The 16,723-nt window shown below is 41.2% G+C and overlaps 2 protein-coding genes and 1 long non-coding RNA gene across 4 annotated transcripts; 2 read left to right on the top strand and 1 right to left on the bottom strand.

Annotated features, from left to right (window-relative positions):
- Positions 1-2,978: 2,978 nt before the first annotated feature.
- Positions 2,979-3,417, top strand: LOC136355318 (uncharacterized). The gene is made up of 2 exons (XR_010739485.1): positions 2,979-3,113; positions 3,232-3,417. It is a non-coding gene; the product is annotated as an uncharacterized lncRNA (long non-coding RNA).
- Positions 3,418-4,714: 1,297 nt separating this feature from the next.
- On the bottom strand, positions 4,715-6,239 carry LOC9270548 (tubulin-folding cofactor C). Its single transcript, XM_015768379.3, has one exon. The coding sequence runs from the start codon at positions 6,207-6,209 to the stop codon at positions 5,151-5,153; it is 1,059 nt and encodes a 352-aa protein (XP_015623865.1). The 5' UTR covers positions 6,210-6,239; the 3' UTR covers positions 4,715-5,150.
- A 4,903-nt stretch (positions 6,240-11,142) lies between these two features.
- LOC4329669 (uncharacterized) lies at positions 11,143-16,025 on the top strand. Of its 2 annotated transcripts, none has more exons than XM_015767690.2 (10): positions 11,143-11,352; positions 12,062-12,191; positions 12,318-12,490; positions 13,183-13,541; positions 13,624-13,705; positions 13,814-14,154; positions 14,237-14,620; positions 14,757-14,912; positions 14,997-15,085; positions 15,507-16,025. In XM_015767690.2, exons 2-10 carry the CDS (start codon positions 12,079-12,081, stop codon positions 15,655-15,657), a joined length of 1,848 nt encoding a protein of 615 aa, XP_015623176.1. In that variant the 5' UTR covers positions 11,143-11,352; positions 12,062-12,078; the 3' UTR covers positions 15,658-16,025. The 2 variants fall into 2 exon arrangements, with proteins under 2 accessions (XP_015623176.1, XP_015623175.1); XM_015767689.3 differs by having other exon boundaries at positions 14,751-14,912.
- Positions 16,026-16,723: the final 698 nt, after the last annotated feature.

The raw sequence follows: 16,723 nt of genomic DNA, 5'->3' as shown, positions 1-16,723 counted from the left end.
CATGTTTATGCCGAGGTCTTTACCATCCTTTGTCAAGACTTTATTCTCATCACAAGCTTGACTTCATTCTTGCCAACATGACGATGTCATTGGCTTGGTTACCATTAATCCATGGTGTCATTCATTAGCCTCATCGTAGTGGGACCTATTCCTTTTCACATCTAAAAGGAGAACATTAGTCTCAACAAATCGATTATCATCCTTCACTTGATGACCAACCGGTTGCATATAAAAGATATGGATATGTTTGTTGAGAATTCATTAACATCACAAGTGTCATATACTCGTATGCAAGCTCAAGTGCAAAGATCCGATATAAATAATAGGTGAACAACATGGATCTAAAACATGCACAATAAATGTATAAGATTTGCTCCCCCTAAATATATGCATACAAATAAATATACAAGAGATGCAAGTGTATGCATAATTAGAGAATGACCAATGGGGGTTTATCCTATACACATAGAGAAGGCATATGTAGTAATGATGTAGACCAACATAAAACATATACCTTCATGATCTCTATGTTCTCAATGTAAATGAGACTAAATAAGATAAGGCTCGAGTAAACATTAGTCTCACACTTATATATCAATAACATGGAAATCATATATATGAACCTATCAAAAAGTAGGAGATAAGAAGTGGTACATATCGTTTTATCTCCATGCATTTCATCCTTGTCATGATTAAGGTCCATCACAATAGAATGCATGTCTTCCACATCTCATTATCGGGAAATAACCTAGTAGACAACTTATGCAAAAGAGAGGTTAATCCCATAAACATTGGTTTATCATCTATCACGAAAGTAACAATTACACAAATTGTTTAATCCAAGATCTTTCAATCTTTTCTCTCTTGGGTGATGGATAATAACCCGATATAAACAATATAGAGAGATGGGATGAAAGATGATTTCAAATCAAGATAGAAATCTTATAATAAATAAAATATAGAATAAGCTCCCCCTCAAGATGTGCATACATATGGATATAAAGGAACACATATGCACATAATCAATCAAGATTAATGAGGGAGCTCACACTATATTTTGGATCCACAAGAGAGACCAAGTTAGAATATGTGAAGTTTAATACATACATCTCATCATTTTTATTTTCATATCCAAATGAGACTAGTCAAAGAAAGGCTCATAAAAACGTTAGTCTCATATAATTAGATTTATCATTAATCACCAATACTAAATTAAGGTACTTGAACTTACACCTGTCCATATTCGTAGTAGTACGATGTGTCATATCCACCCAAGAGTAATTAAGTATATTTGTGCCAAGGTCGCGTCCAGTCCGCAGTCGTTCTAAAAGAATTAGATATTGTAGTACTTAATGGAAGGCTGCTAACGGAACTCTAGTGGTGATAGTATTTCGGACAGAGCTATTGTACGATGCTATTTTATAAAAACATGTATTTATCAATGGTATTTCTAAAATTTGGATATTTGTTAATGATATTTCTTGGATTTTCTCTTAATTTAAATTTTTTATAGGAATCTTGTAAAGTTACCTAAATTCTAAACTCAACGTATAAAGATGTCACATTATTGTCCACTAATAATTATTATATCTTAAACACTATACAAGCATACTATATTATCAATAATTTATTAAATATTAGAGCTATGAAATGCAAATATGTTAAATTATCATCTCACATAATTCATATATTTAAACATATCTCTCCATCATTTTTTATAATATCCTATATATCCTCACTTGGTTAATGTTATTTCTCTCTTTTCTTATTAAACCGTAGCACATCAATTGTTTCTAGCCTTTAGATGATTAATCTATGGTCTAAATTATCTTCCTTATTTTTTTTTCTCTCATTAAGCCATGTCATCTCTTTTTTTTAAACCCTCAGATGATTAATCTATAGCCCAAATTACATCTCTCCTTTTCTTCTCTCATAAAGCCTGAAAGCCATATCACCTTATTATCATTCTATATACTATTTAAATTATCATAAACCATATTAATTTATGTAAGCTTATGTCGTCTAGTTATTTTACACATTATTTATACTTATTGCTATGATACTAAACTCTCGCAGCATCGCGTGGGGTTTCATCATATTTTTCCTATAGGATAATCCTTCGAATTTCCTATATATTTCAAACATATTAAAGAGACCCTATAAGTCGATTTCCATGGGGCTTTTGGAGGGATACTTATCAGTGGGAGTTTTCCTTAACACGCCTTTCGGATGGAAGAAATTGGTTGTAGGAAAAAATCAAGGGAAAGTTTCCTTCCATGCTGATTTCACATGAAAACCACAGGAAAAATTCCATCCACCCCAAGCTATTTTTTTTTCATTTGCTTTGTATAAGACCGTGGAAATCACGCAATCACATAGTTGGTAATCCATTATCAGAGCAAAAACCATCTCTTAAGAAAAACAAATCAGCACAAGACCAGAGAAACACCCATGGTCCTATGGTCGGTGGGAGTTTTTAACAAGGATTCAGAATTTAGAGGAGTGGGGCTATTAATATTTTGTTTGGTTGGGAGATACTCCCTCCATTCCCCCCCAAAAAAAAAGAGGTCCAATTCTAGGTATGAATATGAATATTAGATTCATCTCTAGAATTGGATTTTTTTTTTATAGAGGGAGTAGAATTGGATCTTTTTTTTTGACAGAGGGAGTATGAGAGTTTCTTTTTTGTGAAATATAGATAAAAAAAATTGAGGGAGAAACTCTCTCCTTTTCAATGCGCGGGTAGAGTGGTAATGCAACGGAATAACTCTATACTTTGCCTAAATAAATTTTAGCCAACCCTTTTCATTTAAAGATCCAAATTCGAACTAAACTTCTTATCAGTTACTACCATCTATACCAACAAATTAGACCTTAAAAAATTAAATTTCCATATTAATCATTAATTTTCTCGTCTAAACTTCCAATCATTTTCTCTCGAGTTATCTATCATCATCAGCTACTACAGCTCACAGGCTGAGCTGGTCACAAGCTCGAGTTTGTGTTAGCCGGCAGCCTTGCCCACGGGCTGCTCCACTGTTCACGCCGCCGGAGTTCGCCACAGCCCATCGCCACGCTGCCGCTTCCCCGAGCGCTGGAGCTCATGTAGGGATGTAAGTGGGACGGGTAAGCGGATTTTTTAGTCCGCTTATCTCACTTCTAGTTAATTTTTTTCTTATATACTACTATGTAAAAAATAAACAAACAAACGGATTTTTATACGGGTAGCAGGATATCCCTAACCTCATGCCGTCCGGTTCGTGTTGGATTTGGGGGAGATGAAGGTGGTACTATTAGTTTGAGTGGATAGCAACGATGGGGAAGAAATCAATTACTGTGCATTTCCTTTGAGACTTTTTCCTGTGCTCTGATTGTTCTTATCCTTTATATTCCTCTAGTTTGTATTTATTTGTTTTTCATTGGATTTTCTTTCATATTCTTACTTTTTCCTATCTTATGTTCCGAATGAGCCCTCAGTTGTTTAGGAGAAAAGACATTAAAGAAAAGGAAGATAACTCTGGAATCAATACATTTTGGAGGATTGGCACAAGATTCCTATGGAATTTTTTTCCTTTGAATCCTATGAAACGAATACACGAATAGTGTTTATTCCAGAGGAATTAAGAATTTTGGTGCATATCCTCCAAACCTAAACGTGCATCAGATCAAAGCAATCGAATGGTGAAATAAATTGCCACAAGTGTCATCGCTGTGAATCAAAGCATTTCCAACAACCATACTCGTCAAACCATGCAGAGATATGATTAAATCGCCCCCATATCCTCCTGAGAAGTTTATTTGACTAATAACTACTACTAGCATGTTAACTCTCCAGAATCAGTGTAATGATAGAGAGTAGCAAGAGCTCATGACAAACCACATGTCTGCAAACATATTTAGACCAGTTCAGCACAGCTGCAAGATGCAAATGCTTGGTTCATGAAGCAAGTAAACATGTTTACAGCAAGAAATTGTATAGCATCTTTTTTTTTCTGAATCATCTACTGCCAAATGCTCTTTCAGAAGATCATTCAAACAAATGGCATACATGGGTTAAAAAAAAAAGAACAGATGCTTAATTAATACCTTGTGAGGCATAATATAACCCTTTCTGGCATGCCTTGACAAACTCCTGTATCCACAGAATCACTCCCATCCTATATTTTACAAGTCACTGGTATTTATAGACCTTAAGGTGCTTACAACCATGATGCACATTATGTAATTTGCAGTCCAACCATCACTCTTTTGGTATTCTCTAGGTTACAAGACCAGATAAATTAGCAGAACTTGGTCCTGTTTTGGTGAGATTAATCAGAATATGAAAATGCCAAGGCCAAATCAGACATGTTCTTGTACCATGTAATATCATGGTGGCATGTCTTTACAATGCACTCAGCACTTGCTCACTTCCTTCTTTTAAGATCTTCATAACAGAGCTTCATGAGAATGCACACACTTATAATACAAATTTAAAAAGCATTATATTGTCTAAGCCCATACTAAACTATAAAACTAAAAGATAGCCACTCTCTGTCTCTCTGAATCCACTGTATAGTTGAATATAACAACTCAAACTTCACGAATTCATTTACATTCCAATATATATCTAACAACTGTACGAAAAAGTTTTCTTAAAGATGAAAAATGACAGAAGTAACAAGCATGGATTTACATATCAAAACTGGATTTGCTAGTTGATAATTTTCCAAGATTGATTCCAAGAGGAGAATATTATTTATTTTCTTTCATCCTGAAATTTCCAACATTACAGGAACCAAAATTACCTTAGTGCAATAAAAAACTGTTCTGGAACAAAAAGAACCACAGCACATTGTACCTCACGCCCTCACGGCATATGCTTGGCGTAGAATCCCAACGTCAAGCATATGCCTCTTGCTCATCAAAGCGTATGGCGTTTGCTCTTGATGGTAAGGCCAGCAAAAATACAGATGAACTCATGAGCTACCGCTTTGTTTAAACACTAAATCATTTCACACTTCTAATCCTTAATGCATCAATATGTAGGTACAATGAAAGCTATAAACTCATAATAAACCAAAACTTAATCCAAGTAAACATCAAGAAGAATTAACCAATCCAGAACAATAATCCATAATAAGAGCCGAAAGCAAACCATCCCAAGCATCTTAATTATCATACTCTCGTTCCTGAACATCTGAAATGTCAATGGTCTGCAACCGCTCTTCCTCCGGAACCAAACACCAATTTGGCGACTGCACTGCCCTGAGCCACTTAAAGTCATCAACATTCGCCCAATTACCGGTCTCCTCCTCGAGCCCCGCATCCCTCAAATCCTCCCCAATCCCTTCATACTTGAGAGCATGCGGCGCGAACCTCACGCCGCAGCAATCCTCAATGATCGGCCTGCTCCTCACCCTCAGGTAGAAATCCGTCGCTGTCGCCTCGTGGATCCTGATCTGGTGCGCCGCCATCACGAATGCGCAGCGCTCGACGTCCTCTATGAGCACCGAGCCGAACACGGCGCCCACGAACACGCGGCAATCCTTCAGCTTGTGAACGTGCAGCGCCCGGCATTTGCCCTTGAGGTAAACCTGACAGGAGACGAGATCAGCGAGGGTGAAATCCCCATCCTTCTCGTCGGAGACCCTCAGATCCTTCACCAATGTGGCGTCCCTCCGGCCCCGGAACCCGAGTCCTGGCAGGATCGCCTCGACGCTGGGGTTTGGCTGGTCTGGAGGCGGCGGCAAGGTGGGAGGAGGATCTTGCGGTGGGTTCTTGGGGGCTTTGCTCTTGTTCCTGAAGGAGAAGGACTTCTTGGGGCGGAGATCGGAGGCGGCGAGCCTGTGGGCGGCGCGGAGGTCGGAGGCGGCGGCGAGGGCGGAGCGGAGCTCGTAGGGTGGGAGGGAGTGGGAGGCCTCGGCGACGAGGCGGTCGAGGTCGTCGATGGCCGCGGCGGCGGCGGAGAGCGAGGGCTGCGCGTCGTCGGGGGAGGAGCGGCAGGCGGAGAGGGCGGACTCGGCGGCGAGCTTGGCGGCGGCGAAGCGGGAGAGGAAGGCCGCGACGGGGGAGTCCTGGGACGGGGCGGGGGCGGCAGCGCGCTTGGAGAGGCGCTCCAGCATGGCCAGGTGCTTGCGGTGGCCGGCGGCGGCGGCGGAGGTGGAGGGTTTGGTGTGGTCGGGCTCCGGCTCCATCTCGGCGGCGGCGGCGGCGGCGGTGGATGGCATCGGGGGAGAGCAAACAGAAGTGGTTTCGCTACTGAGAAAATGGTCTGACTTAATTTAGTAGCAGGTTTAATAAATTTCGTTGAATTCCAAATTGGAACTTTGACGAATTTCGTGAAATTTGAGCGGTTTAGAGGGAGAATTTTCAGAATATACCACCCAATACGCACTGCTTCCAGAATTTATCACCCAATTCACATTACTTTCGGAATATACATCACTAGAGTGTGAATTTTCTTCGTTCTGTACCACTCCGTCCCCTGGCGTCAGTCGTGTCGTCGTCCTCCGTCCTCCCGGCGCCACCGTCGTCAGTCCGCCGCCGCTCGCGCCCGCATCAGCTGCGCCGTCGCTTATCCATTGCCGCTGGCGTCAGCCCCACCATCGCCCGTCCGTCGCTGCCCGCGTTAGCCGCGCCGTCGACCATTCGTCGCCACCATCGGCGCACGCGGTGAAGGGCCGGAGGAGAGGGGAGCAGCGGGGGAGGGCGGAGGGCGTCGAGCTCTGGCGGCTCGAGGCTGCGGTGCCGGAGGTTGGACTGGCGATGGCTCGGGGCGCCATGGCGGCAGCCGGAGCGGCGACGGCTGAGCTCGGGGACGACACGAGCGAGCTCGCCAGATGCGTGCGGGCAAACGGCGCGTGGGGGAGGAGGAGCTCGCCGGCGTGGGGGAGGATGAGCTTGCTAGCGGCCAGATTGAAAGCAGTGCATATTGGGTGGTATATTATGAAAATTCTCGTTCAGAGGAGCTACAAAATCCCGAATATTAGGGGACGAAATTGTGGACCCTACCTCGGACTCGTGTAGTCTGTTTAGCGGGGCACCCGAAATTTTGGCTGTAAATTAATAACGTGAATAAATCAAAATTAAACTATAATACCATCATTTGGAATTATCGACGGGTTATATCCGCAGACGGTATTTGTATAGTATAAGAATGGTTGAAACCAGGGTATAAGCAGAGGTAACCGAGATGGGAGACATAGATTTTTATATAAGTTTGGTTTCCTTAACTGACAGGTAATAACCCTACTCATTTTGGCCAAAATCGGTGTCTTTTATATATCGGTATCACACGAGTAGATGTTTGAAATGACCTAATCTGGACTTTGTTGACTTGGCGTCATAGAGGTCTCACACCTAGTCGACAGCTAGTGTACTCTTATTCCTCGAACATGAACTCGGTGAGATTGAAGGTAGTTATAGATCCCTCATGTCTAGCTATGTGGCTGCTACATTGGGTTTGTCTAGATAGGTATTTGCCTCTGTTGGCGTGTCCCCTCTTTTTTTTAGGAGGTCTTGTATTTATAGTGAAGATTATCTTCCTCTCCCAGTAGAACTCGGAGAAATATAACAAGATACGAACTAAGAAAACTTTATCTTTCCCGATTAGGACTCTAACACCTTATATTCCGAGAAGATAATTTCCTTTTTTATCCGTGTATACTATTAGGTATGTTATTTTCATATACCGTGAACCCACATATATAGAGGAGGTATGCTTTATCCTTACACTGACATGAATATACTACCTCCCTAGTCCCTATATAAATATTTGTGATTTGTAACAGAACTGAATAATAATATTAAAGTTTTTAACATTGATGTTTATATACCATTTTTTACACGTTACAAATACGACAAAATGTGAGCTAACCATATAGGGTGAGAAACATATCTAATCCACAGTTAGAAGATAAAATTGATGGCTTGCCACTTGAGTCTTTTTTTTAAACCTAAGGCGGAAGTTTGTTCCACTTTTATATTTAGAAGAAGAGAATTGACCTAGTTTATAAGGAAAACCGGGCCCAAAAACCATACCATTGCACGGTTTATTACAGGAAAAACGGCTGAAAACCACCGCTACACAACTAACAACTACGGCAGAGCCCAAACGCAGGATGTCGCCGCCAAGCTAAACACAGATCCTCTGCATGTCGCTTGCCACTTGAGTCGTTAGTTTATGATGAATGTCGAACACGGATCCTCTGCATTAGTGTTAGTGTTATGACCGCAGAGGGGCAACTTTTGGGGATTATGATGTATCCGAGACATCCATTGAAAAACAAGCGCTCATGATTACTTTGAGATTTTTTCCAATAAAAAACAAAAAAGAAACTTTTCATCTCTTCTTGCTCTCTCGGCACGGTCGTCATGCTCTAGTCATATTTGATAGTCGAGACAACGACGCCGAGGCAGTGCCACAGGGAAGCCAAAGTCGGGTTGTTAAGAGTGTAGTGACGGCGTCACGAGATCTAGCCAGCATTCGTCGAGGTAAGGCATGCGACAACACCAAAGTCGAAGCGCTGAATGGATGGCCCTGCCAGCGGCGGGGCATCGAGGGTAGAGAGACACCAATCAAACATGGAGCGAGACAGATGAGTGTCATCCATTCAGCTACCGGTCGAAGAGCATTTCAAGATGATGCCCATAAACATGAGGAGCAGCAAGATGATGAGGAATAAGAAATCACATCCATTCCTTTCAGATAAACAACTCAGATTAGCGTAATGCACAGCGTTGTTCCTATGTAATCGCAGACGCTAATGCGAAGGATATGCATCCATAAATGTCACTCTGTATCTTGTTATAGATATAATACTACCTATTTTGTCGCGCACATTGATGCTTTTTTTTCATTTTAACTGCTTTACACTGATTAGCCACCTATTTTGTCATTCGCCGAGGAAAAAACAGTGGGCTAACATCGTGTGCAGGGCTTACCCTCTCTTTGTTCCCTCCATCCCCAGCTCTACCTCTTTAGGGCATCTACATAAAAAAAAAGTAGAAGGAGAAGCTACGACGGTAATTGCTACGTCACACACTGCCAACTGCCCCCAATATATCCTTCCGTATGCACACCGTCTTCAATAACCGACACCTTTGGATGATGCATGCCTTTCTGGATGTTGATAAGTGTTGCTACAAGAAGTGCTAGCTTTAACATGGTGCCCTCCGGCTTTGTCTATGGCGCACAATGACAAATGTTCAGCCATCACTGTCGTTCTTCGTGAAAAAGTAGTTATATAAATATTCTGGTTACAGTGCTGCGGAAGTTTTGTTTTGGGAGCTTAAGATTTTTGATTATATGAGAAGTTGCAGCTACAGAAACTTCCCAAATAGACCCGAAGAAGGGCGGTGATGTTGCAGCTACAGAAACCCCTTCTAGAGCCGACGAGCAACGAACCGAGGGAGTGTATAGAGATCCATGAGCAAAACTAAAATAGTCATTTCACGTGACTATGGGCATCCTCAATGTTTATGGTGCAGTGTAATCTTAAGGTGGGCCCTATGAATAGTGGACCATTGTTAAAGCCATGCCCACAATGTTATGGTTAGGGCAACCACAATGTTGAACAAAAGCAGGTACTCCCTCCATTCCAAATTGATCTACATATTTCATAGGTACACCAAGACCAAGAAAAGCTAATAACTCTCTCATGCTATATTTACTCTAGCAACAAACTCGATGCATGCATCATCCCCACTGTTTCCTAGCCAATAGCAAATCAAGATATTGTATGTGGGTTATAAATACTTGTGTGCATGGATGCATGCATCAATGTCCATTTACTCCAATGCACAAATAACAAATAGAACTAATAAATGAATACAAATATGTAGATCATTTAGTAATAACCTAAAAAAAACTATATGTAGATCAACTTGGAATGGAGGGAGTAACAAGCAATTAATATAAGCTTATAGCCAGGTAAGAAGCATTGTGGATAGAGACAATAACTACTACCGGGCCATTGTGCTACTGCCGGTAACAAGACAATAAAGAATAATATTTTCTGTAGATATGAGAATCTTTTCGTACGAGCATGGCTATAGGAGATGGTTTTACAATGATTATTTTTAAGGTGGACCCCACCTTAATTTGCAGAATAGGCATAGCACATTGTGAGCTTTGTAATAACTGTTACCACCTGAACCCCGGGCCCACGTTATTATCCACTTTGGTAGTATACATTGCGGTTGCTCTTAGAATTTAGCCATAAGATAAGTCCACATACAATGGAAAAAGAATTGTTTCATCTCTTATTCATAAAGTGAATTAGAGAGAAAAAAATATTTCTTTTTGCTTATGGTAGATCTTAAGCATGAGGTACACCCTAAACTAATGCTATTTTCCACAATGTATATGGCCCACTTTACAAGTGCAAACATCGTCTTAAGGTCACATTTTTTATACATTGTGGTTGCTCTAGGGGTGTGCAAAATAGTTTAAGATGACAAATTGTCACGGTAATAATAAAATGACTAGTATTTTATACCAATCAAAATATATGGGTTGCCATTTTAAAATGGAACCCGAGACTTCTGAAAATTGAAACCTAATCGCATATTTGCATTGCATTTTTTCTGAGATAAAGAAAAAGCATTGCATTTGCATACAAGCCGGTGACTGACTGACTGGACCAGGTCACCCGCGAGGCCGCGACGTGGGTGTCGCACGACCACGAACGTACAGGTGAGTGCCCCACGTGTCACGTTTCTTGCCACGTGGAGAGACCGGCACACCAAGGAAAGCACAAAAGTAGGAGTTCGTGCTACGCAAAAAAAAAATCAATTCTTCTTTTTTGTGTTTTTCCCTTTCCCTTTTTTTGGTTTTTGAAAAGATTTCGAATTTTCATTACCTACAAAATATATTATTTACAATTTGCACCGGTCGAATATTCGAATATCATGTGACCGTCAACATCACTGCTGGTAAAGCCAAAAATGTTTGACGGCAAACAAAATAGTACTACTCCCATGGTAATTTTTTTTTTAAAAAAGGGTATGGTTTGATCCATCGAACCTTTGAAAGTTCAAACCAAACATGAATTTCCATCAAAACAAAGGCGCGAAAAGAGAACAAATCGACGCACCGCCGTAAAAATTTCCCTCCATTTTTTTTTTCTTATTTCGCGCTCTCTCTCCAATCTTCTCCTCGCCTCCCCTTCCTCAAAAACCAACTCGAAAGCGAGAGCGCCAAACAAATCGAACGCCCATTTCCCCAACGCCTCGCGCCACCCGCGCCGATCCGTTCGCCTCCGCCGCCGCCGCGGCCGCCTCGCGGGCTCCCCGGCGACCCCCCCGCTCGTTCCCGTGCCGTGCCGTGCCGTGTCGGCGTGTGCCCCCGCCCTGCCTGACCTGTCGTCGGTGAGATCCGGGAGCCCTAGTTCTTCCTGTTGTTTTGGTTTCCTCGTACGAGCTGTGGTTGGGGGGGTTCGTGGTTGGTTGCGACGCGGGGTGAGGTGGTCGGGTTCACGCCACCCTCGAGCGATGCCAGGACGGGCGCGGGAGGTTTCGCCGTGGTGGGCGGCGGCGAGGGGATTGTTGTCTGGATTCTGAAGGCGGCTTGGGTGAGGGGATTTCTTGTGGTGGGGGGGGGGGGTGAGAGAATGGGGGGATTTTGAGCGATGCGAGGATTTCCGAATGCTGGATTCTGGAGCACGGGGGTCCATTTTCGTGAGCTGAGTGGTCAGGAATGCTTTGCGTTGCACATTTTGGGGGCAAATGCGTGAGAGAAAGAGCAGCCTGAGCTTGTGCGACTCATCATGTATTTAAGTGAAATGCTATGGTTGCTGATTCGCACATCGGAAATTGGCCGGTTGGATTCGAATGGGCTAATCTGTTGTTCTGGGTTCTGAATTTCCTGCTTGGATGATTGGTACATCACATTTTGCATATCTGCGCGGCTTGAGACTGGTCTTTTCCCCTCTCTGCCTCGCAAAATGTGGCGTGATCATCTAAATATTCATGCACTGTTGCCTAATTGTTCTTGGCAGTATTATAGATTCTTTATCCAGTTCACATGGTTAACTCTTTAACTATTTAAATGTAAACCGTGTGCGTTGCTATTATGTAGGTTGGATCGGAGGTCCAATGCCTCTTTTCAAGAGGAAACCTTTCTCCTTACTTGAGCCCCCCAAGGACTTGGATTCTAAGGAGAAGGTTTTCCAAATTCGGTTCACAAGGGAGATATTCCGAGATTACCAGTATCCTCTTTCATGACGCCAATGCAGCTGAATTGTGGCATTGCAGGAATTCATGCCTTTTGCATTTGCAGTGCAGTATGTGCACTAATATTTCTCCAATGCTTGTGTCCTTAACAACTCAATTAGAGACTACATAAACAGGTTGAATCTTTATCGGCAAAGGGTTTGGTCATGTAAGATATCCGGAAAATCAAACTTGACTTTTGAAGAAGCTTTGGTCTCCGAGCATCATGCAGTGTCAAAGGCTCAGAAATTACCCACAGAACTGATGGCTCCTGTTCTTCGGATGATTCAATACAGTATGTAATATTTATGAAATTCCGTTGTGCTCCTGGATCTTGATAGTATATTGGTTACAGTTGTTTTCTTCTTTGTTATTCTAACATTTCTCAGTTCTTACATTTTTTCCCTGTAGACAAAGCTACTAGACATACTAATACTCAATTTGCTTTTTTTAAAAAAAGGGCATGTGAAACTGTTGGTCTTTTAATTGTTTGAACTTTTGTATATCCTTTACCGTTCTTTTCTACTTATTAGTTTCAGCGACATAATTTCCACTATCATAACTTATCTAATTATATGTTAGTAAAACTTGTAATGATCAGTAATTATTTCTAGTGTGACAATCTTACCTTCTTTATCAATATTCCAATAGTTTTATTGCATGTGTTCTAAAACAATATCTAGAAGAGAGTACAGTATACCAACCTCTTTCTAATCTAAGTATCTTTTGCATTAGTGATCTGGTTTTGATGTTTACTGATATTAAGGTATAGCTCTGAATTCTCTGCTTGGACTGCTAAGCTGCTGACATGACAACCTGTAATAAATAGGCATGCATGCTTACTGTTATGCTTTGCAATTCTAAAGTATCCATGTACCTTTTTCCTACTATATGCGCTTCATTCAAGAAGCATCATAGATTGCTTCTCATTTGTACGTTTCACTTAATTAGATTGGAAATAATACTTCATTTTACCTTTTGTTTCAGGCACTCTTGGATTATATGAGCTTGTTGAGAAGATATATGCTAGCCTGCAGGAAGCTGTATTTGAAGGATTAGAATTATATGCTAAACAGGATGGTTTAGAGGCTGCTTGCAGGATTTTGAAGATTTTAGGGTCTGATGGCACCAAGATGTATGAAGTTGGTTGGCTTCTTAGGGACAAGACTATCATCAGTACGTCAGTGATCAAAGGTGAAGACTTGATTCACCGGAGGCCACCTGTTAGTAGGAATACGCTGAAGATTTTTATTAGAGATGCAACTTCTCAAAATGCCCCATGGGTTATACATGAAAATCTTGCCAAAAGATATGGCATACCCATTGAGCCCCCGAATGACATGATGGTGAGTTGGTTATGTGCCCCTTTCATCTGTCCTTTATTTCCTTGGGTATGTTACAATACTAACACTTGCTTTCTTTGTCTAGTTTGGTGAAGGTTTGCAAAAGAAAGGGAGGAAAAGACGTGAGGATGGACCTATGGGAGATCCCAAAAAAAAGATGAAGAACGGTGATTCATCTGAATCTGGCACCTTTGTTGCAATTGTTCTGTTAGCAGCCTTTTGGCTATGGCATTCTTCCAAGATACTTATCGATTTTTTTTTGGTATGATTTGCAGATGAGGAACACATAAATGTTCCAATTAAGTACCCAATAGATGATCTCTTAGTACAACCTTCTGCAGATGATCATGCTTTATTGAAGAGACCTCCTCTGGCTACAGATTTTAGAGTACCAAAATATTCTGTGGGCGATCTCCTTATGGTATGGGACTTCTGCTTGTCCTTCGGGAGGGTTCTGAATCTATCCCCATTTTCACTGGTAGATTTGGAGAATGCAATTTGCCACAAAGAAAGCAATGCACTTCTTGTGGAAATACATACAGCTATATTCCACTTGCTTATTAAGGATGAAGGTGACTATTTCACTATTCTGCGGACCAAGAAACGGAAGCTAAAGGTTTTCTCATGCCCATTTCTCGATCTCCCTCTTTCTCCATTGATGAAACCGTTTCTTAATCCCTTTTTTATTTCCTTATCAGGTGACTTTAGTAACATGGGCTGAATATCTCTGTGATTTCTTGGAAATGACAAAAACTGAAGAACTCACCAGAAACATTGCAACAGTAAGAAAGGGTTATTATAGTCTTATTGATACTGATATCAAACTTAAGATTCTCCGGGAACTAGTAGAAGAAGCTATTACAACTTCTCCTGTAAGAGAGAAACTAAGTGAACGGGTGGACCAGCGGCAAGCGCTCGCTGCGACTAAAAGAGAGAGTACTAGAAAGGCAAAGGATGAGCAGAACTCAAGCATTGATGGATTGCAAGATGACAATGAGAGTGTTGATGAGCAGGGTAAGGGGAAAGAAGAAAAGGATAAGAACAATATCTCTCGAAGCAAGACAGAAGGGAAACGCCATGGGGTGAGCATCTGTTCTCAATCCATGTACTTGCATGTGATGGACCTTTCTCTGTATTTAACCCATGTTCTGTTATTGTTTACCACAATTGGTAGTGAGCCTGATTATTATGCTTACTCCCTACTTTTTGTAGGTACAGCACCTCGAAACAGAGATTGAAAAATTATCCATCCGTTCCAGCCCCCTTGGAAAAGACAGACACTATAACAGGTATTGGTTTTTCAGGCGTGAAGGAAGGCTTTTTGTTGAAAGTGCAGATTCAAAAGAATGGGGATACTACAGCACTAAGGAAGAGGTGACTGTTTTGCTCTAGTTGATTTCTTTTTGTTATTTATTGTTGCTACAGTCGTGATCATATTTTGATATTTTGGAATGACAGCTCGATGTGTTAATGAGCTCACTGAACGTAAAAGGTTTAAGGGAGAGAGCTCTCAAACGGCAGCTGGACAAGTTGTACAGTAAGATAAGGTACATAGATCTTTCTGAACCTTACAATTGGTCAACTTAGAACTTTTGGTTCTGTTGATTGTAGAAAGGGGCTAACGTTACACTTGTTCTTAACGTGAAAAATAATATTTTTGTTTGTAGCTTCACATACTATTTTTCTGCAAAATGAATACTGTGTATACTGGTTTTGCTGTCCTCTTACTCAATAATTACTGCATCTCATCGATGATACTTGAAGAGTTCTCTTATAAATTACCTGCTAGTTGATTCTGGAAGAAGACTACCATCGAAACTTTTATTTGTTTCTGCTATCATGTATAATTCTATGATGTTTACCATTGCTATATTTTATTATTCGTATCATAAGTAGTTAGAAATATATTGGTTGATTCCTACTACACCAATCAATTTTCAACTAATCATTTCCTGTTCTGTAACACAGTAATGCTCTGGAGAAACGATCAAAAGAAATCACACACAAATTGTTGCTTGAAGAGGCTGTATTGCGCCGTTCCACACGTGTCCGGGCTCAACCAAGGGATAACCCATCCATGTCATTCCTGAAGTATGTCAACAAATGGAAGGATAACTAAGTAGCCAAGAGGACAGCTTGTCCGCAGGTGGGGGAACTGAGCTAGCTACTCGATGACAGGGTTTTGTTTTCAGAGGAACATATATGAAGGTCTGATGAGGTGGTATGTTATTTGTTAGCCAATCCTCATGGCTGTTCTTTGAGCAATCATCACTAGGTAGCAAAACCAATTAACCTGTTGGTTTACAGCCTTACACTGGACTGATAGAGCGCTACCAGAGCTAGTTTTTGGAGCTATATACCCAGTGTAACTTATCTTACATGTAAACATGGTATTAGCCTCAGGAACCATGAGTTGCTAAACTGATATGCTGCTGATGTTATGCCGGTTTTGGATTTATCAGTCGCAGGGGATACATTTCTCTATCATTATATTGTTTTCACTTGAGATGTGCCTTGTTAGATGTAGAACTGCTGAATGGTGTTTGAGGCCATGCACTGATGCATGTGGTTGTAAGTTTGTTGCAGCACATAGCACCATTACCATTAGCCCCAGTTACGTGAACTATGGAAATTGCCAAATTGGCAATGTGACATGTTACGTTGAGGTTTACATTTTACTTTCAGAAAAAGTGGCAAGGACAAATCCAATTTGGTACTAGTTGGTAGCTGCACAACGCAAGACGAGTAAAATGTTGTATATGTGTGCCATTCTGGTTAGCAATTGTTATGTAATCCATGGTCAACAGTAGACACTGGTGAAACAAGCGTGCCGTACAATGTTGGTACATACCCCATATATCCTAAAATAACTCTTAACTTTAACCTTGGGTGTACAAAATAACGTGGAGAGAGAGGGAATAAAGTGCATCTTGTTAACAGAAAAAGACCAAAGTATATGGGTGGGTAGTTAAGGAGTATTGAAGTAATGAAATTCATTGATTTATGGACCAAAGATAGAAATTAACTTGTTTTTGAACAAATGACAAGAGGATAAAAATAAACCCACTTATTTTAGAATGGAGTTAGAATGGAGAAAGCATATCATTCAACTGGCGATGGCATGAGGACATTTTTCATTAGCTTACATGCATTTCAACGAGAAGAAGAAAGGGCGAGGAAGTTGA

The sequence above is a fragment of the Oryza sativa genome, chromosome 2 (assembly GCF_034140825.1).
Source record: "Oryza sativa Japonica Group chromosome 2, ASM3414082v1".
NCBI lineage: Eukaryota > Viridiplantae > Streptophyta > Magnoliopsida > Poales > Poaceae > Oryza > Oryza sativa.
This window is presented reverse-complemented; position numbering and strand designations above follow the sequence as displayed.

Coding starts and splice junctions, on each gene's coding strand:
- LOC9270548 (XM_015768379.3), bottom strand. CDS start 6,209: ATGCCATCCACCGCCGCCGCCGCCGCCGCCGAGATGGAGCCGGAGCCC.
- LOC4329669 (XM_015767689.3), top strand. CDS start 12,079: ATGCCTCTTTTCAAGAGGAAACCTTTCTCCTTACTTGAGCCCCCCAAG. Junction 12,192..12,317: donor GAGATATTCCGAGATTACCA/GTATCCTCTTTC, acceptor CAACTCAATTAG/AGACTACATAAACAGGTTGA. Junction 14,913..14,996: donor ACTACAGCACTAAGGAAGAG/GTGACTGTTTTG, acceptor TTGGAATGACAG/CTCGATGTGTTAATGAGCTC.